This window comes from Mustela erminea, chromosome 13 (assembly GCF_009829155.1).
Source record: "Mustela erminea isolate mMusErm1 chromosome 13, mMusErm1.Pri, whole genome shotgun sequence".
Lineage (NCBI taxonomy): Eukaryota > Metazoa > Chordata > Mammalia > Carnivora > Mustelidae > Mustela > Mustela erminea.
In genome coordinates this window covers 55747477-55770022 of record NC_045626.1, presented here as the reverse complement: position 1 = coordinate 55770022, position 22546 = coordinate 55747477, and the positions used below count along the sequence as shown (strand labels likewise).

General features: G+C 35.6%; 1 protein-coding gene across 4 annotated transcripts in view; it reads right to left on the bottom strand.

The window, feature by feature from the left end:
• ARHGAP28 (Rho GTPase activating protein 28) overlaps positions 1–22546 on the bottom strand; it is a 205113-nt gene that overhangs the window by 97047 nt on the left and 85520 nt on the right. For all 4 annotated transcript variants that reach the window (XM_032309485.1, XM_032309486.1, XM_032309487.1 and 1 more), the window contains one exon: positions 255–457. In XM_032309485.1, coding sequence (XP_032165376.1) covers positions 255–457 — 203 coding nt within the window. The remainder of the gene's footprint in view (positions 1–254; positions 458–22546) is intronic.

The following is a 22546-nucleotide window of genomic DNA, read 5'->3' as shown; positions in this document are numbered from 1 at the left end:
AGCATCCCTAAGTAGATATGTAAGGAATCAATTTGGATTTTGACAGCCCTCCTTAGATAATGTCACCATGTATAGAAGCCACCATGAGCCAATCCAGTAGATATAAATCAGTGAGAGCTGGGAGCTGATATGACAAATTCTACAGATTTCATTTGTTAAACTACTATTGGAATGATGTCTACCTGCAAACAGAATAAGAGAGAGCACACAAAGAAAGACAGTAAACACATGGGACAAAAGGTCCTGCACCTTACCATCCACAGGCTTGACTTCAGCTGGTATCTGTTCTTCCTGTCCTCCCATGCTATTCTCTTTAATGCTTTCTATTTCCCGCAAAAACTCCTCCATGGAGGTGCTGTCTATGGAGGCTTGTGAGTTGGATCGGCTAAATGCAGGAGAATGTAGGGACTCGTTGGAGAGCATCCTGTTAATTCTTCGGCACCGAGGAATAGATTTTCTGCAGAAAGAATAATATCTGTTGTTAATAAAAATCAGTCTTTGATGTTATAAATCACAAAATAAAATTTAGGCTTAAAATCAGTGGAGAAATGAAGGTAAGTGTGACAGAGAGGGGTTTGGGAGAATAATCTGCATTCAGTGGTGGCCCTTCTATTTTATTCTCTATAATTCATAATGACTTTGTGGCTATGCAGGAATCCCCATGAAAATACTTTTTATAATTTTCACACACTCATAAAGTATGAAGTTACTTGTATTAGCCAAAACATATAGTTCAAGCCAATATCTCTGATGAACACAGCTACAAAAATCCTCAATTAGCAAACTGAATTCAATAATACATTAAAAGAATCATTCAATATCACTATTCCAAGGATGCAAGAATGGCTCAATATCTGCAAATCAATCAACATGACATATAACAATCACAAAAGAAAGAATATTAACCACACGATCATCTCAAAAGATGCAGAAAAAAACATAAAACAAAATTCAGTATCCATTCATGACAAAACCTCTTAATAAAGTGATTATAGAGGGAACATACCTCAACATAATAAAGGTGATATGTGACAAAGTCACAGCTAACACAATACTCAGTGGTGAAAGACTGAAACTTTTCCTATAAGATACGGAACAAAAATGTCTACTCTCACATTTTTATCCAATACAGCTCTAGAAGTCCTAGTGACAACAATCAGATAAGAAAAAGATGTGAGGCTTCCAAATATGTAAGGAAGAAGTGAAACCATCAGTATTTGCAGATGACATGATACTATATAGAAAACCCTAAAAATGCCACCAATAACTATTAGAATCAATCCATGAATTCAATAAAACCACAAGATACAAAATTAATACACTGAAATTTGTGGAGTTTCCTTTTTTTAAAAGATTTTATTTATTTATTTCAGAGAGAGAGAACATGCACACAAGTGGGGAGAGACAGGTCAAGGGAGAGGGAGAAGCAGACTCCATGCTGAACTGGGAGACTGATGTTGGGCTTGATCCCAGAACCCTGAGATCATGACCTGAACTGAAGACAGATGTTTAACTGAGCCACTAAGGTGCCCTGTAGTGCTTCTATACACTAATAATGAATTAGCAAAGAGAGAAATTAGGAAAATAATCCTATTTACAACATCATCAAAAAGAATAAAAGACCTAGTAATAAATTTAACAAAGGAAGTGAAAGACCTGTACTTTGAAAACTATAAGACACTGGTGAGAGAAGTTGAAGACAACTCAAGTAAATGGTAATACACACCATGCTCATGGACTGGAAGAATTAGTATTGTTAAAATGTCCATATGCCCCAATCAATCTACAAACTCAATGCAATCCCTATCAAAATAATAATAGTATTTTTCACAAAACTAAAACAAATAATCCTAAGATTTTTATGGAACTACAAAAGAATTTGAAGAGACAGAGCAATCTTGAGAAAGATAAGTTGTAGGTATCACAATCACAGATTTTAAACTATATTACAAAGCTACAGTAATTAAAACAGTATAATACTGTCACAAGGCACATAGATCAATGGAACAGACTAGAGAACCCAGAAATAAGCCCATACTTACACAGTCAATTAATCTATAACAAAGGAGTTAATATACAATGGGGAAAAGGCAGTCTCTTCATTAAATGGTGTTGAGAAAACTAGACAGGTACATGCAAAAGAATAAAAGTGAATCACTCTGGGACACTTGGGTGGCTCAGTTGGTTAAGTGCCTGCCTTCAGCTCAGGTCATGATCCTGACATCCTGAGATTGAGTCCCACATCGGGCTCCCTGCTCAGGGGCAGCCTGCTTCTCCCTCTGCCTCTGCTGCTCATGCTCTCTCTCACTCTCTATCTCAAATAAATAAATAAAATCGTAAACTTCCCCCCAAAAGTGAACCACCTTCCTATACCAAGATACAAAAATAAATTTAAAATGGATTAAAGACATAAATGTAAGACCTGATACCATAAAACTCCTAAAAGAAAACATGGGCAGTATTCTCTTGGACATCAGTCTAAGTAGTATTTTTGGGGATGTGGTTCCTCAGGCAAGGGCAACAAAAACAAAAATAAACAACTGGCAATCCATCAGGCTAAAGAACTCTGGACAGTGGAGGAAGGAAGGAAACAACACAACAAATAGGAAACCTATTGACTGGGGAAAGATATTTACAAATGGTACATCTGGTAAGGAGTGTATGGTGCACACTGGAAGAGTGATTTATGCAAGCATGACCCAAATGTCCCTGTTAATCATTATCTTGAGATCTTGTCCTCCTTCTATATTCCCATCAAACAGAATGAGTAGAATATATTGTTCAGTTTTCAAGGTTAGGGGCTCCAGGGGTGTCAACCCAGAGCAACACCCTTATAGCTACAGATAGTTGCAGGCTAATAGCTATACTATAAAAGATTACAACACGTAGATTCCAGAAGTGGATGCTTTGTCTAGTTGGCTGTTTCTAGACATACTCTATGTAAGTTCCCCCAATAAATCTATGTCTTGATCCCCGTCTCTGAGTAATTTCTTCAATCTCGCCAGACCATCATACACCTCTGGCTTAGCGTCTGCTGGGATGTGGTTACACAAGGGGTTAATATCCAAAATATATAAAAAATTCATAAAACTCAACACCAAAAAAAAAGTCTAAATAAAAATGAGCAGAGGACCTAAACAGATACTTTTCCAAAGAAGATAAACAAAGTAGTCAAAGATACATAAACAGATGCTCAACATGATTAATCGTTAGGGAAATGTAAATCAAAACTACAATAAGATATCACCTCACACCAGTCAGAATGGTTAGTATAAAAAAGACAAGAAATAACAAGGGTTGGCAAAAATGTGGAGAAAAGGGAACCCCTGTGTACTGTTGGTGAGAATGTACATTAGTGCAGCCACTACAGAAAAAGAGTATGAAGGTTCTTCAAAAATTTACAAATAAGAATATAATTCAATCCAGTAATTCCACTTCCATGTATTTACCTGAATAAAATTAAAACACTAATTTGAAAAGATATGTGCACCCCTATATTTATTGCAGTGGTATTTTTAACAGCCAAGATATGGAAGAAACGTGTGTCCACTGATAGATGAATGGATAAAGAATGTGATAAACACACACACACACACACATACACACACACACACACACACACACACAAATATGGAGTATTACTCAGAGTTAAAAAGAATAAACTCTTGACTTTTCAGCAACATGAATGGACCTAGAGTGTATTATGCTAAGTGAAATAGGTCAGAGAAAAACAAATACCATATGATTTCACTTATATTTGGAATCTAAAAAACAAAACAAATGAACAACTAACAAAAAATCAGAATCATAAATACAGAGAACAAACTGGTGGTTTCCAGAGGGGAGGGGAGGGGAGTAGAGCCATGCATGAAATAGGTGAAGGGGATTAAGAGGTACAAAATTCCAGTTGTAAGTCTTGGGGATGAAAAGTACAGCATGGGGAATATAGTCAATAAATTGTAATAATGTTGTTTGGAGACATACATTGACTATACTTGTCATCGTGAGCATTTTTTAAAAGTATTATTAATATATAAATGTCAAATCATGAAACTCAGGTTTCAGTGAGCATGAGGGAATGAGAAGTTTTTGTTTAAAGAGTATAGAGTTTCAGTTTTACAAGAGAAAAAGAGTTCTGGAAAGAGGTAGTAGAGATAGTTACAACAATGTGAGTGTCTTGATACCACTGAGCCATATGCTTAAAAATGGTTAAGATGGTAAATTTTATCTTATATGTATTTTACCAGAATTTTAAAGATTTTATCAGAATTTTTAAAAATTGACAAAAAACTGGGAGCCTGGGAGGCTCAGTCAGTTGAGTAGCTGACTCTTTATCTCAGGATCATAAGTTCAAGCCCACACTGGGGTCGACACCAGGCATGGAGCCTACTTTAAACAAACAAACAAACAAACAAACAAACAAATATTTTTAACAAGTTGGCTGCTGAAATAATGAGATAGTGCGAGGAAATAATTTGTGACATTAAATAGAATTACCCTACATTAGGGTGAGGAAGAGGGTAATGACCTGGCCCACAAACACCCATAGTTAGTTCACGGAGAACCGTATTACCACGAAGCGTGGGGTCCAACCACTGAGGAGGGTAGAGCAGGCTCCTGTTATCTATGAGGGCCACAATAGGACCACTGTCAATCTTGAAGACACACAGCTAAGAAGAGCATGGAGCAGCTTCATGGGGCACTTTCTCATGGAGTTGCTTCAATCACTAAATAAATTTGCACGTGTATGCCTTTAGAACATAAAATTATCGAACAAATGTTAGTTTAAAAATCAAGAGACACAATGGGGGACATACATGCCAAAATGCTGGAATTCTGAGAAATGTTTAAGATTTGCATAAGAATAAAATTATTTTGGGGGCACCTGGGTGGCTCAGTGGGTTAAAGCCTCTGCCTTTGGCTCAGGTCATGATCCTAGGGTCCTGGGATCGAGCCCTGCATCGGGCTCTCTGCTCAGCAGGGAGCCTACTTCCCTTCCTCTCTGCCTGCCTCTCCACCTACTTGTGATCTCTCTCTGTCAAATAAATAAATAAAATCTTTAAAACAAAAATTATTTTTATGTGAGGTGGTGATGTGTTAAGGGATCTTATTATTATGGTAATCATTTTGCAATATATACATATAACAAATCAGCATGCATGCATCTTATATTTAACCCAATGTTATATGTCAAATATCTCAATTAAATTGGAAGAAATTCAAAATACATTTGATTTCTAAAACATATGATTGACAAATAACATATTTCCTAGGAACAATGTCTAATTAACAAGAACACTTCAGTCTCCAACCATGAATAACTGAGCTGCATTATGCAGTATGATCATCTGTTCTTGCTCTTATGTTATTTTTTTCTTCTTTTTAATCTTCCAATTTGGAGTGGGTGTGCAACTTCTTTCAAAGAACTCCAAGTATGCCTTCTTATCCTTGGTTTCAGGCAAAGTTGAACCAAAAGGCTGAAACTACCTCTTAACTAATGTGCAGTCTGAGCTGTTATACCCCAAACAAGAACTCCCAGACGGAAAGAGGCAACCAAAGCAATGGCATACCAGTATCCATCCGTGGCACTATGACTCATTTAGGGAAGTTTCATTTTTATATACAGAGCAGCAGTGGACTGCTATGGAATTTGGCCACGCCCTACAGCATATGCAAAGAACACTCATTTGAATGAGCAAACAAAGAGAGAGGGGAGTAAGAAAAATCCGTATGATATTTTCTATACCTCCAGGAATCCTACATTTATAAGTTGCTTTTAGCAGAAATTTCTGGAATTTTGTCACTGATCCTAACACATCATATTGATAAGTAATGCCAAGTTTGAACATCAACTGACCGTGAGTTAGCTAATTAATTTATAAAACTCAAAGCATTTCAGGAAAGTATGAACTATCTACTTTTATTTTCTTATGCTATGCCATGTGATAAAAATAATTTTAGGCAGCTGTGTTTAAAATTTGGGTGGTAAGAGTTTTCTACTGAATTCTTTACAGTTTGAGAAGACAGATTCTAATGGTTTTAGTACACATGAAATTGACAAAGGTATCATGATGCTTACTGCTTCCTTTATTATTTTTAAGCTCTTAAGACTTCTCCCTTTTGCAATAAGACCAATATTGAAAGCCACTAACAACTCTGTAGAACTCTAGTACAGAAATACTCGTAAGCTGTAATCAGTTGCCACTGCTCACACAGCCTTCATATATCATATTTAGAAAAAATACATAGATGTCCAAAACTTTCTCTAGTTTTAGATGTTTTTTAGGTTTATTTCTTTCAAAAATGAATATTCTTGACTTGGAAAAATTTACAGTATTAATGGCATACATGGACCAAAATTTTAAAAATTATAATGCAGTATTCTAAGCATGAAAGTTTAAGTAATATACAATTTATAAAGTGGAAATTGAAGATCTTCTCTTCCACCTGCATCACTTCAATATGTTTCTATAAACTGTTTTGTTTTCCCCCACTCAAAAACATGTCATAGATATCTTTTCCATGCCAATACAGAAATATCACCTCAATAACTGTATGGAATAGCATAATTTATCTAAGAAATTAAACAAACATGCAGATATATATCCAAGCACTGAAAAAGTCTGAAGAAATGGGAAATTTGAGAAATAATAAGTGAATTTTAGAACAGGAGGAGCACATTTAGGGCTAATAATGATCATTTCAGTTACAGCACGCAGTTCTTTACTCATGCAAAGGTTACATTGGTGGAATCTCAGAGAAGGTATCATAATAACATTCTGCTGGGGCAAGGAAAACAGAGGCAAAATATAGATCATGAGCATCTGAGTGACACACTGGTTCATTTTGAGATAATCCACCCAAAGAATTCTATAAATGCAGTGATCAACTTTTTTTTTTTTTGGCAAAGAAGTCAGACAGTATTTTTGGGAAAAGCACATTTGGAAGAGTTCTCACTTCTTTAATCAGGGATACAAATATTTCCCCCTTCATCCCGGGACAGAGTAAGGGTCAAGACCTTCCACTCTTAAAATATTACATAACTGTGATCCTGAGGCTCATCCAACACTTTGATGAGATTTAATCTGTAGTTTCATATCTTACCATATTAGGATAAAGAGAGCTTAATTTTCTTAAACTGTTTGATTATTATAATTCCAAAACAATACCAAAAAAACATTACATGAAAAACAGAATGCAATTGTATTACACAGTAACTTTTGTTGGTAAAACACCATTGGGTTTCAAATTAGATTTTAAGAGCATGGTAATTTCCATAAATCCAAAGTGGCATTAAAAAAAGATTTTATTATTCCATTTACCCCTCCATTATTTTTCTAGAAATGACTTATATTATGTAGTAATGATTACGGGAGATCTAAAACTTCTTAGAGTCTACCCTGATTTAGTATTTTACAACTTGAGAACAACATAAATACCTTAAAGTAGCATAATTCTCTCTTTACCTGTGAACTGACTTAAAAAGTCAATAATCTTTTTAAAAATTAAATAAGTAGTCTTTTATATTTATCCTTTATGGTGTTCTTATATTTCTTCCCACATGTCCCTGTACCCATAACAGATCATTTGCAATCAGCTCTGAGAACTTCATTTGGCATTTCCTCTTTTTTTTTTTTTCCTCAGCATTTGTTGTACTGTGTATCTGCTGCCAACAAACTCCTTTAGATTTCTTTCTGAATACATCTTTAATTCCTTTTCAATGTGGTGAATTTGTTTACTGGGCAAAGAATTCTAGGCTAGCAGTTTTTATTGTTTTTTAAGACCTTTTATAAATGTCATCCCATTGACATCTGAACTCTTTAATCTGATCAGAAGTTTATTATAATTTTTATTGAGATACTTCTAAATGTCTTTTTTCTAGATGTTTTTCATAAATGTTCTCTTTCTATGTTTTTATGTTTAATTTATGTTTAATTATGTTTAATTATGAAATCCCTACACCGAGGTTTTGTTTTTATTTTGCATGAGATTTACTGAGTTTCTTAAAATCTGTGGGTCAATGTCTTTCATCAATTTTGAACAATTACCCATTTTTCTTCTTCCTCTTCTTCCTTTTTTTTTTTTTTTTTTTTGGTCCCACTCTCTCTCTTGTCTTCTTTTGAACTCCAATAACATGTATGTCAGCAATTTGATACTGTCCCAAATGCCCCTCATGGTCTGCTTTGCTTTTCCTCTCACTCTTTCTGTTTTTCAGTTGAATTTCTACTACCCTGTCTTCAAGTTCACTTTTCTTTTCTTCTATGCATCTAGTCCACTGTTAAGTTCATCCAAGGAATGCTTTAAGTCTGGTATTATGTTCTTTTCATATGTCAAGTTAGTTCTTTTTAGAGACTCTATTTCTCTGTTGACATTATTCATCTTTTATCCATTTTATGCAACTTTTCCTTTGATTCCTTTAACAATTATCATTATTTAAAGGTTCTTGTCTCTTAATGTCAAAGTCTGTGCCATCAGTATGCCTTCTATAGTGATCAAATACCAGTCAATTGTTTATGGGACACATTTTCCCTTTCTTTTACTAATCCCATAATTTTTTGTTCTGTGCAGACATTGTTTTTAAAGGAACTCTAGAAAACTGGAGTTAATAGCAATTTCCCTTTTCTTCTGTCTAGTAATTAGAGTAAGACACAGATCACTTCGCTCCAATTAGGAGTTGACCTGGGCCTGGGTTATATTACAACTTTAATCGGTTTTAGGTTACCTCTGGTTCTAAAGGTTTTAAATGTCCTGTGTGTTTATAGTCCTCCCATCCCACCACCAAGGAGGGCTTTAGGTTAAACACCATGGGACTAAGAACTCTCTCTGATTTAGAGTCTAACCCCCAGCCTCCTGTATTGTAGGGCTCTCAGAAAAAAATCTCAAGGGAGATGATTATGAGGTGTGGAGGTCCTACATTTGGGGCTTCAACAGATTCCAATCTGCTCTGCCAGTACAGACAGCCATTAACAGCTGTACTGCTATCTCCTTGCCACAGCAGAGGCCCTCCACCCAAGCAGTATCATCATCAGCTGTAAAGACTGGGGGAAAATATGCCCAGGGAGGGAAATGACAACTGGGCTCTGTCACCTAGGAGGAGCTGTGCCCTCCCTGAGATTTATCTCCTTTAGGTGGTGTGTCCATAGCTCTCCACCAGTTTTTAAAACATATCATGTTTACATTTATCCTTTGTTCTCTAGTTGCTATAGTGGGAAAGAGAGTCAGCCACCATGTAGTCTAGCCCTAACTGGAAGTAGAACTCCCACAGAACATTGTAAACATATCTGATTTCTTTTAACATCGTATTTGCTAATGAACTGCTAGCTCTGTCTAACCCAAGTCCAATTTTTCTAAGTATATTCCATAGAATATGTTTAAAAGACATAACTTTTGCTAAGAAATAGTCTATGGGCCCTTACTGTCTCTTGTAAAGAATTTCATATATATCAATTTACTACCATACACATTACATCATTTGATCCTTACATTAACTCCATAAAGCAGCCAAAACAAGAATTCATGTCTCATTATATAATGAGGAAAACGGTTACCGACAGCAAAGTGGAGACACATAACTTCCTACTGCAATTACAATAAAATGTAAATGCTCTTCTAGGATTTCATGGCCCAGCACGTTCTGTCCTCAAACTGCTTCTGCAGTCACTCCTTATATCACTCTCTCCAGCGTTAGCACTAGGCATACTAATCTTTTCTCAGTTTCTCTAAAAAGACAAGCTGTTTCTTCCCTCAGGAAATTTTCCTTTACTGGTTTTTCTGTCTGGAACATTCTCCTACTATTTCCATGCTAAGATGCCTCTCATCATTCAGCTCCCAAGGTAAATGTCACTTCCTCAGGGGATCTTTTCCTAGCCATCCTAAATTAGCATTCTTCCAGTTATCCGTCATCTCAGCTTTCTGCATTTCCTTTTCCCCATCCATCAACAACCTACACATCATCTACTCACTTACTTCATTTTTGGGGATTGATTTTCCCCAGTAGAATATAGAGGAACCATGTCTTTCTCATTTACACAGTATCTGGCCAGTAACAGGAACTCAGAAATATTTGCCAGAATATAAATTCAAACCTTTCAATCCTGTCCAAATACTTTCCCTACAATAATCTTTCTTAATTTCAAAAGCCCCCTTAGGTATTACTGTATCTGTGTATGGCTATACATGTCTTTATACCATAGAAGAAATATAATATGGTTATTTTAGGAAAAACTGTGAAGCCAGCTGGCCCAGGTTTCAATGTGGGCTCTGGCACTTTCTGGATCTACGACCTAAAGAGCAAGCTACTGAACCTCTGTTCCTCCACTGCCTAATTTGTAAAAAGGGAATATCAGTCATATACATGTCCTGGGACTATTATAAGGATTGAGTTAATACATGTGAAATGCACAGCACATAGTAAGCCCATGTGTTAATAACTGACTCCTATAATTTAATTTTTTAGCACACTTGTAACTAAACTTACAGTAAGGCTATAGTGGGTGCTAAAATATCATCAGGGCACTAAAATATCACAAGAAATATAATGAGATAAATAAAACTGCATTTGTCATAATTTTTCTCTGACCCAACCCCATGCCCAAGCCTTACTTCCTTAGGCCACAAAGGGCCATCTTACACAGTTCTCGCCAAAGTCACATCATGGTTTCAGAGAGATCTTTTGTTTTACTGAAATAAGTGCTATCACATCTTCTTCCTCATTCTCCCTTCTTGAAATGTAGACAAGATGACTGATGTCTCAGTAGGCATCTTGCAATGATGAGAGAAAACTCAAGAAAATTGCAGAGACAGGCCCTGCCATTACTGCATCTCAGAAATAATTTCAGATGCTGCCTATCTCTGAACTTCTCTAGAAATGTGAGGATAAGCTCCTAATTTTAAAAACAAATCTACCCTTTGTTGTTGTTATTGTTACTTGCAGCCTGAAGGACTCCCAAAGGATGTAACTGGAAAGAATACTTCATTAATTCATTTGCAATAGGGTAAGATTAGATGCCTTCTCTACTCCACTCCATTAAGGGAATTAGTCAACTAAGAATAAACAGTCTTGTGTGCCTGAGTGGCTCAATCATTAAGCATCTGCCTTCAGCTCAGGTCATGATCCCCGGGTCCTGGGATCGAGACCCACATCAGGCTCCCTGCTCCATAGTGAGGCTGCTTCTCCCTTTCCCACTCCTCCAGTATACTTGTTTTCCTTCTCTCACTGTGTCTCGCTCTGTCAAATAAATAAATAAAATCTTAAAACAAAAACGAATACATAGGCTTACTAAAAGAAGATGTGTCTAATGTAATGATCTTCAATTTAAGGAGCTACCAAATTATGTGCCTAATCCCATGTCTTGGTATGGCCTTGGTCAGTACACTCTAAACTTAAACTTCATTCCCACGGAAGATATCCCTGTCTAAATATACAAGAATATATTCACATTGTTCTCAAATCAAATATATTCCAAAAGAAGCAGAAAGAATATGTCAAAATCACAAAAATCTCCCCTTCCTCTTTCTGAAAAAAGGATTGAATTTTCCATTGTCACTCTCTTTGAATGATGCCAATGGCAGCAGAGCATAGTCATCAAGAGAAATCATCTTAGATCCTGACCTCAAGTAAGCCTTTGCATCAAAGCTCTTGCAAGTGAAATTGTTCAGTCTGTGGGACAGACCCTAGGCATAGTCCCCATAATGCAGTTGTTTGCCTTCTTAGTTCCCTCAGGAGGCCATTTAGGTAAAGTAAGAAGACAAATCCCTTGTTTTTATGCTCTGGTTTCTCAGCAATCTTTGGATTCTAACATGCTTATAAACAAGCTCAACTTGGATGTCTTGCAAAAAGCACTTGAAAGGCAATGGTGATAAATGGAAGCTATAGTTTCAGAGTAATAGAAGCAAGAACACAGAGCAGGTTTCTCAGGCTCAGTGACTCTGTCTTTCAGTATCATCTGGCATCCTTCATTCTCCTACCATCCTGGTTTTCTGTTCCTCTCTTGGCCTGCCTCACCCCTCTTTGGGGAACAAGGAGAAAGCTAATGAAACTATTCCATCAAAAGGTAAACAGGTCTGCCTGAACCTCTCTGTTGGCAGAAAAAAAATACAGAAAAATGTGTTTGTAGATTAGGTGGAGGCTTAAAACAGCAAACAAATCTCAGTTACTCCTCAGGGAATATTTGAAATGGTTTTGAAAGCTGGAAATTTTTCAGCTAACTGAGGTTCCTATCAGCAATTAAATTCTTATGCATGTATATATCACCTCTGAATACAAGCACGGGTCTAGAAAGGGGATAAATTGCAACCTGAAAAGAACAACTTCCAACCATTAAACATTGAACCCCAGGAATTTACAAAGGAGGAGGTTCAAATGGTACAACAAGCTCTTTGGCAAGAAAGAATGACAGAATCTCTTTTTGAGGGTAGAGGGAGGACAGCATGTTTTTCTGTATCTGTAGCTATAAAATAAAGTGAGCTCCATATGCTTGACTTTGAAAGTAAATTATGCCATGTTCTGTCTACTGCTTTACCAAGAAAAGGCCACTAAACCACATAATTAGAATACATCATTTATTTGGATATATGTAAACCCTCATGAAAAAATGAGAATGTAATATTTCTTAAATTTCCCCTACATTGGTTGAGGGAAGGGGTAAATAGAGAGTGACTGCTTATAGATATGGAGTTTCTTTCTGGCAAGATGAATATACTCTGGAATTAGTAGTGACAGTATCACAATTTGGGGGGCTGTACTAGAATCACTGAACTGTATACTTTATATTTTTGAACTGTATATTTTATTTTAAAAAATTTTTATTATGTTATGCTGATCACCATACTGAATTGTATATTTTTAAAGAATAAATTTTGTTATATTAGTTGTTTATCAATAATAAAACTATATGAGAAAATAATCATAATTACTCTCTAAAATTTTGATAATTAAAAATGCTTTGACACTAACAACACAAAATACTGGTGAGGATAGGGTGAAAGAAGAATTTTCATTCATTGCTGGTGAGAATGCCAAAAAGTATAGATGCTTTGGAAGATAGTTTGACAGTTTCTTATAAAACTACACATACTCTTAACCATACAATATAGCAATCACGCTCCTCAGTATTTACCCAAAGTAGGTGGAAACTTATGTTTACCCAAAAACCTGCACATGGATATTTATGGCAGCTTTATCCATAATTGCCAAAATTTGGGAACAAAGATGTCCCTTAGCAGGTGAATGGATAAAAATGGTACAGCCAAATAATGGAGTATTATTAAATGTTAAAAAGAAATGAGCTATCAAATCATGAAAAGACACAGAGGAACCTTCAATGTATATTCCTAAGTGAAAGAAAACAATCTGAAAAATCTACATACCATATGATTCCAACAATATGACACTCTAGAAAAGGCAAAATTATGGAGATAGTAGAAAGACTAGTGGTTGCCAAGGTTTGAGGGGTCGTTGGGAGGGATGAAACCCATGGAGCACAGAGGGTATTTAGGGCAATGAAAATATTCTGTATGATACTTTAATGATGGATATAGGTAATTACACATTTGTCCAAGCCCACAGAGTGCACAATTCCAACAATGAACTCTATTGTAAACCAGGGACTTTCAGTTGATTACAATGGGTGAGTGTAAAGTCATCAGTGTAACAAATGTACCACTCTGGTAAAGGATGTTAATAATAGGGGAGACTGTGCATGTGCGCTACAGGTGGTATATGGGAAGTCTCTGGATCTTCCGTTCAATTTTGCTTTGAACCTAAAACTGCTCTTAAAAAAAAAAAATCTTAAAAAAGTTTTTTTTGTAATTTCAAATAAGTTTTAGGAATCAAAAAAAAAAAAAAAAAACCCAAATTTTCAAAAAGGGCCATGGAGAGAGACACTCCTATGAAAGGCTATTGGCTGTTTTAAGCAAAGTATAATGGTCACAGATGGGAAACAGTCTTATCCATTTGACTAATAATCCTCTAAATAGGTCACGGGCTAAAATGTCTGTTTTTAAGGCAAAGGGAATCACCAAGTGTGAACATTTTAAACAAATACACAGTTTATGACTTTGATGTAGATTGATTTTGCTGAAGCTCAATCCCGTAACTAATCACATTATCCTCAAAGATAAGTTAAAATTATTAGTGGAAAACTAGTTTGGTGACACCTAATCATTGCTTAGAGGCTCATATTTTTTATTTAATTAGGAGCTATGGGGGAGTGTCTATAAAACAGAATGCAAGCAAAGAGCAGCTTTCCCTTGCTCTTTAACAGAATTCTACACTTTACCTCTTCAGTGATGTATGTCATTAGAAAAGTCTTGGAGATTTATGTATTTTGTGCTTCTAAAACTACTCTTCTCCAAGAAATCTACATAAATTTCTGGAAGATTGTCTTCTTAGGTCAAAATTAAGCCACACATTCTCTCTATTGATTAGTAATCAATTATTACCAAATTTCAGGGTATATTTTTGTTCTGTGGTTCCAAAGGGCTGCTGTGGCCAGTACTACTATGCATGACTTTCAAAGCAACTGACCAGATAAGTTCTCAATCTGGTGTCATCTGAAAGTGTGCCTCTCTGGTACTGTGACAGTTGCTAGAATGCAACCATGTAACCTCTTTCCTTCTACATCTCTAGTGTCTATACATTGTTGTTATTACCTAGTCATTAAATGGTCAGCCACAAAACATGAAAATGCTATTCTAGGGCATCCTTGTACTATTTTATAATTCTTTTGTCTATTGTCCTTCTCCAGCTCCAAAAATTCAATGACAGAATCACAAACAAGATCAAAGGTATAATCAGGCAGTAGCTCAGCTTCGGGTCCCACACAGTCATTCTCATGTGCATGGTCATTTTCATGTACATGGGTTTTAAACAGCTAGCTGTGTGGTCCATCCTATTAAGGTTTTCATCTGGCCTTTTTCCTTACAGGGCAATAGTGTCAACTCAACTTCAAACTATTTAGTAAAAATCCAAGGTAAATATAAACCCAATTTATTAAATTCTGGCAGGAATGAATTGGCCATTTGGATGAATAATTATCCCCGATTCTCCTTTTTCACAATACATTTTCCACACTCAGACTTATTACATGATGGTTTTAGTTCTATAGGGTCCCTTGAGCAATAACAACTTTATGTTCCATTTGTTTTCATTGGCTAATCTTAAGATGGTGGCTCCTAACTTCCATACAAACAGCTTTAAATTGGAAACCCATAACTAGTGTTTCCAATGAAACAGAGGATCCTAGAGTTGGGGAGCTGAGAGGAAATTTGAGCAATGCCCAAATAAATCACATTTTACAGATGAGAAAAATGAAGCTTAGAGAAATTGAGTAACTCATCTAAGAGCGCACAGAGCATACAATGTTAATTATTGAGAATTATAACTATAAATTTAATCTTCTTATATCTAATTCCATATTTGTTTTCCCTGGTCACCAGTCTCCTAATTCATTTATATTTTATATTCTTTACTCATTCACACACACACAAAAAAACCAACAACAACAAAAAACCCAACCCAAAATCTTCATACTTTTACATTAGACTATTCTTTTTTCCCTTAATGGATTTCTTAAAATACACATGATAATCAAATGGATCCTATTTTTATCATATGTTGAAAAGTCTATCACTAGTCAAAATTTTCACTAAACAACAAAGAGAGCTATCTGTAAAAGTGCCCCATAAGAAAAAGATTTTTTATTACAAAATTCTCTAAAAACCTGATATTCTGCCAGTTAATAAAACTGGCAATTGTAACAGACAATATACACTGGCTATAAAATACATATACCATATATTTAAAAACAACTATGATACATTTCATCTACAATTAATATATTAGCACTGTTAAAAATAAATCACATTTTTAATTTATCCATGGGCTGGTATATCATGATGTATTAGCATTTCTTGAAATAGTGTCAATAATTCACATCTTTTATTTAAAACCATTCAAAGAAGTAGAAGCTGAATTCCATTTGCTCAATTTTCCTTGTGGCATGTAGAGACATTTCCCAAGTATAACAGCCAGGTTAAAATAAAATAATAAATTCTAAATTCACATTTTTATTATTGTTGCTATTGTTAATCATCATCATTGACATCTGGTTAAAGGTAACCATTTGGTTCTCTACCTCGCCCTCTCCAATTTAGTCATAACATTGTTCATCATAAGATAAATTCCTTTAGCAAGCCATTAAGAGCCTGCAGTCAGCGCACTTTGCATACTCTAAATATGCCATAAAAACAACTGTCAGAATTAAGGTCCTCAAAGTCCCAATTACAGAATGACAGGGAAAGGCACTGACCAGTAACTTGAATGCCCATGTTAAAATGTGAACTTTGGAAAAACAAGAGCTGTAAATTCTACAAAAGAGAATCAAATAACTAATTTCATAATGGTTGACACCTCATATGGTGGGGGCTCTTGTTGCCATTGCCTCTGAAACTACAACATTCAAGATGAATAGCTTTAGTACTTCAGTACCTAATCCCTGACAGCAGACAGACAGCTATAAATCCCTGATCAATAGTTTATACCATGGGAAATAGAGTGATTTCTTTTCTGTCATCTTACAGGAAGCTTTTTCTTTCTAAGAATAACCCAACCAAGAAGTTCTCCCTCTTCTAAGGCTTCTATCCACTCCTTTCCAGTAACATTATCTACTTTCTTTACCAATGGCTGGGATTAATTATGATAATCAGTAATTCCCTGAATAGACTCTTGTGCACAAAACTGGTGAGCTTGTGTAAAGAAGAGATACAAATGACACAAAGGACTTAGGTCTTGTATTTTATTGTGTTTGCTTTATTTAAAAAAGAAGCTGACTCTTCTTGGTTTTTCATAAATGGGCAAGAGTTTTCATTTTTGCTTTCATTTTCCTTGCAAAAGCTCCTTCTTTAAAGCAAAAAGTAGCAGATTCTGCTTAACAGAATATCTGTACTTCAGTAGATTATAAAATAAAATTCTACCAGGGTTTCTGTTAGCCTATATAGAACCATTATATGAATTCAATAAAGTCTATCCTCTCTGAAAAAATATGGCTTGCCTAATGGGTCAAAGCTGAATCTCTGTCCCACCTGACCCTTTGGCATTCTTATTCAATAAATAACTTGTACAACTATATTCACTGACCTTGAATTTTACTAAATGACTCAGTTTCCCACTTATGTCCCTTCCAGAATTATTCTAGGAAAATGCCACTCTCCAGCCAAAATGCTAAAATCACATCTTTTACAACAACAGCAGCAAAAGAACAGCTTTCTTAAGTTTTGGATAATGTGGATATATATTAATTCATTAAGGAAAAAAATAATAATTATGGGAAAGATTGTGAATATTAGTAACGGTTAATCAGTAACCCTTTGAGAAATATGATTTTTCACAAAAGATTTTATTGGTGTTATTATCTGTGACAGAAAAAAAAAGCACTATGTTTTTCTCAAAAGAAAGCATAAAAAATGCATTATAATAGAAAAAAAAAAAAAGAACTGTAGTGTTAAACCTCCAGGACAATGGTAAGTGAAAACTTCCCAAGCCTCTCCTATACCTCTGCACTTCCAAACATAATAAGCAGGGATACATATGCTCTGTTGTACTTCAAAGTATATTTGGATGTACTTAACAGACATGTATTAAAGGACCACTCCAGAGCAAACTCTTAGAAAATGTTTACTGAATGAACAGTATAGACTTTGCAAAGGAATGGAGGCTAGGACCATTTCCACATCTGAGGAATAGCCACATGATAATCAACGAATTCAAAAAGCATATAATCAGCCGGTTCAAAAATGATACCTGCCCCTCTCTTTTCTTCCCGCAAACATTTCCTTCTCTCTAATCTACCAAAATAGTTATTAAAAGCATTAAAAATCTTTCATTTTAAGATGTTTTACTCATTCATTCAATGAACATTTATTAATTTAACAAATTAATAAGTTTTGAAGAAACTTGGAAAAACATGACTCTAGTAGTTGTAGCAGCAAGAAGATTCAGGATCCAGGACTATTCTTCAAGTGGCCAAATACCATGGAATTTTTACAGTGTGATTAGACTAGTACTTTCTATTATATTTTATTGAGTTGATAATTCTTCCTTCTTGAAACATTAGTCCAGTGGCTGATAATTTTATGTTGTGAAAAATTTCTCAGAGAAGTTGATAAAATGCATGTAACTGGGCCCTACTCAAAAATTTTCAATTCAGGTTTGGGGAAAGACCTGAGTATATGTATTTTTACAAACTCTACTCCCATGCTTATCCTCAGGAATTCTGGTGTCACTCATTTGTAAGTTACCTATTTGTGAGAAACACAAATCTGTCTTCTAGCAAGGCCATTCTATCCTGATTCTCATTAAACGTTTCCAACCAGTACTTCTTTGCCTATTTTCTGAATCCTCTTTAACCACAGATCCTTAAATATTAGTATCTCTCTCAAAGTTCTTCATACTCTCTGTATCTATACAGATCCCTCCCCTTCAACAAAACTTTTCCAATGTCAGAGTTTAGCATTGACCTATATATTAACATCTTCCCAGTCCTTAACTCCATTCCTGACTACTGTCTCAGACTCACCCAAGGGCCTGTTGGTCATCTCTACCTAGATATTGCAATGAGATTTCAGGACAATGGTATCCTCAACCACACATCCTACAGATTAAAGGCTAAATGGCTCTCACCACACTTTCCCAAAGCTTGGAGTTTTCCCTCCCCTCCTGACTTAAGATCCACCTTAGGTGGCCTCTCCCTAAGCAAAGAACTTCTCAAACCCATTCTGCATTCCTCTTAACCTGGGCTAATGGAATTCTTTTATCAATGCACTTACTGGTAATTCTATGAAAGACATAAAAGTAATTTGTATGTGAATGCTTTTGAATTCACATGAAGATAAAGACCATTAAACTAGAATATTTTTTCTATTCAGCTTCAACCTTCTTACCAATCAGCCAAAATGTTGGCTTGGCAGCAGAAAAAAGAATACAAGGCTTTTGCAAAGTATCCAAGAATTTAATCTGAGAGTGATTTAGAGGTGAAAGTGAAATAGGAAACGTGTAAAAGGAACAAAAATGTATTGCTGACTACAATATGATAATGATGATGATGATGATGATGATGAATAACTTAACAAATGTTTATTGAGTACCTACTAGTACTAGGTATGAGGCTCAAGGTGCCAAATACCATAAGAGTGACTGGGTGGCTCAGTCAGTTAAGCATCTGCCTTTGGCTCAGGTTATGATCCCAGGGTCTGGGATTAACCCCCAGGCTGGGCTCCAATGCTCAGCAGGGAATCTGCTTCTCCCTCTCTCTTTGCCCTTCCCTCTGCTCATGCTTTCTCTTGTTCTCTCTTATAAATAGAACCATAAACCACAAAACCTAACACTCATTGAGATTTTTAGTAAGGACAAATAAAACCCAAACAAATACTGTATATATTCAAATATGCAGATGTGCAATTAAAAATTCATAAAGTGAGGGACACCTGGTTGACCCAGTCGGTTAAGTGTTTGCCTTTGCCTCTGATCATGATCCCAGGGTCCTGGGATCAAGTCCCACATCGGGCTCCTTACTCAGTGGGGAGCCTGTTTCTCCCTCTGCCTGCTGTTTCCCTTACTCGTGCTTTCTCTCTCTTTCTCTGACAGATAAATAAATAAAATCTTAAAAAAAAAAAAAATCATAAAGTGAGCTTCCATTTCCAACCATGAGAGACCAAGAGGGTTCAGAATTACCTTCCTACTATAAACAACTAGGAAAGTGGGCAAAGAAAGGAAGCAATTGTTTTTAAACTTTAAAAACAGGCTATGCAGGACTGTGATGCCAGGAGAAAGTAAACAAATGCAATGAGACTCCCAGTGGATATGCCTATCTACTTGGAGGCAATTTCACAGAGAAGGAGATCCTGAAGATAACCCAGCAGCCCTCTCACAGAGGTAAAAGAGCAGATATCAAAACTCAGGAAGGCTGAGTCAGCTAGAATTTGCTTGTCAGAGTACCAGAACGGCTGGATCTATGAAGTGAAATTGCTTCAGGAACTGGCATAGGGGTCCCCCTGACTATTTGGTTAAACACCTACCAGGGCTACAGAAGTTGAACCTTCACAATGGTAGGTACAAATTAACTCCTGGGAAAAGAACCAGCAAGTTTTAATACAAAAAAATTTCCAGACTTCAAACAAGGTTAGCAATGTCTGCATGTACAGTGGTGTATATATTAGAAATATATCAGGTGGACTTTTGCTTTCACCCATGACAAAGTATAATACTTAACATTAGCCAGAGTAAAGAAAAAGAGTACACAGGACATACAGTAGAACCCTTAGAAGTCTCATGTCTTACTAGTAGGATTAAAACTACTCTAGTGAGAGGTAGACTAGACACTAGAATGCACTGGCTTTCCCTCAAATCCACAAACAATGGTTTGCCAAAATAAATCTGTGCAATCTTTAAAGAAATACAATAAAATTTAATAAGCCACGTCTAAAATTTGCAAGTTCAATTGGCCAAACAAAATTAATAGATATGAAAAAGGAAGAAAAAAGTGACTCATAACCAAAATAAAATTGGCCATAATAAAGACACAGGGACAATGAAATTGGCAGGAAAAAGGTCAAAAGAGCTATAATGAAAATACTCAAAATACTTAAGGACTTAAGATATCAACATAATGCAGAAAGAAACAGAAGATACAAACAATGAAATTTCTATACGTAAAAATACAACATGTGAAATAAAACATTCATAGAATGAATTAACAGTAGATTTGATACTGGAAAAAAAAATCAGTGAACTTGAAGAGGCATCAATAGAAACAGCATAAACAGAGGTGCACAGCTAAAAAGGAGTGAGAAATAATAAACCACAGCCTCTATGACCAACAGGAAGATGTCAGGTGGTCTAATAAGTGTATTGCTTCCAACCAAGATGAAGTAGCAGGAACCAGATTTACCTCTGGCCTGAAATGAACAACATACACATACACCCACACACACACACCCACACTATTAAAAGATTCTCAAGATTATTAAGTGATGGGAGACTAAAAACAGTGATCACAAGCACAGAAAACAAGAAGAGTCCTATAATAGCCCCAGGTTAGAGAGAGCTATCAGGCTCTCGTTCCATAACAGGAAACCCAGCTGAGGCTGCTGGTCTCTAAGAGTTTAAGAAATGCAGCTGAAGTCAAGGAATCTATGGAGCTCACAGAGTAGGGTACTGAAGAGTACCTGGTACTCTCCAGAGGATTCCACTCATGTCTTCAGTTTTCATATACGGAAACTACCCCAGGCTAGAAGTCACCAGAGAATAGGATCCCCAGTAATCACAGAGGGTCAGGAATAGTTTGTATTCTCAGCAGACAGAGTGAAAAAGCTCATGGTTTACAGGACCTTGGATAGAGTACTCAGAAGCATTTTATCTCTACCATAGGGATAACTCTCCCATAGAGTAAATGCTACTCTCATCACACCCAACAAATTTTAAAAGCAAGACACCATAGTTTTCAAGTGCCAGGAAAAAAAAAATCAAAAATATTTACAAAAATATAAAAATATCTGGTCCCAACAAGATAAAATTCACAACATTAATTACAATTAAAAAAAATTATCAAGCTAGCAAAGGAGGAGGCGGCTGTGGCCAAGAGGAGAAAACTCAATCAATACAAACAGATGTAGAAATGACACAGGTGATAGAATTAATAGACAAGCACATTAAATCAGTTACTACAACTTTATCCTGCATGTTCAAGAAGCTAGGGGAAAATGATATGTTGAGTGAACAGAGGGAAGATTTTGAAAAGACGCAAACAGAATGTCCAAATTTGATGAAAACTTTCTAAAGTCCCTGATTTTAAAAGCTCAATAAACTCAAAGCATAAGAAACACACAGAAAACTATGGTGGCACATCATAATCAAATTGTTTAAATCAGTGATAAAGAAAAAAATTCTTAAAATCAGAGTAAAATACAAAAACAGCATGTAAAGAGGAACGAATAAAAGAATACCAGATTTTATGTCAAAAACAATGTGATCTAAAAAAAGCAGAGCAACATCTTTTAAATACTTGAAGGAAAAGCTATCAACCTACAATTGTATACTCAGTGAAGCCATCTTTCAAAAATTAAAGAGAAATGAAGTTTTCTCAGGCATAATAAAAATCATACATTCATGAGCAGCAGAACTTTCTTTCAAGAAATGTTAAAGGAAATCCTTCAAATGGAAGGAAAATATCTAGCAAAACTTTGATCTCTACAAAGAAAAAAAGAGCATAAGAAATGGTAGTTACACAGGTAAATATAAAAGACTTTACCTTATTAGTTAAGTCTCCTTAAAGGCTAATAGATTGTTTAAAACAGAAATAATATGTTATTTCATATTAATAATATTAAAATTAATCCATAATATATGTTATCAAGTAATACTTAATTGAAGGTAGACATAAACAAAGATTAAAATATGTAGCTTAAAGCAAACACTAAAACAACACAAAAGATCTATTAAATAAAAAATACCCAATATATCCAAAAGCAGCCCCCAAAATGAAGAAAAAAG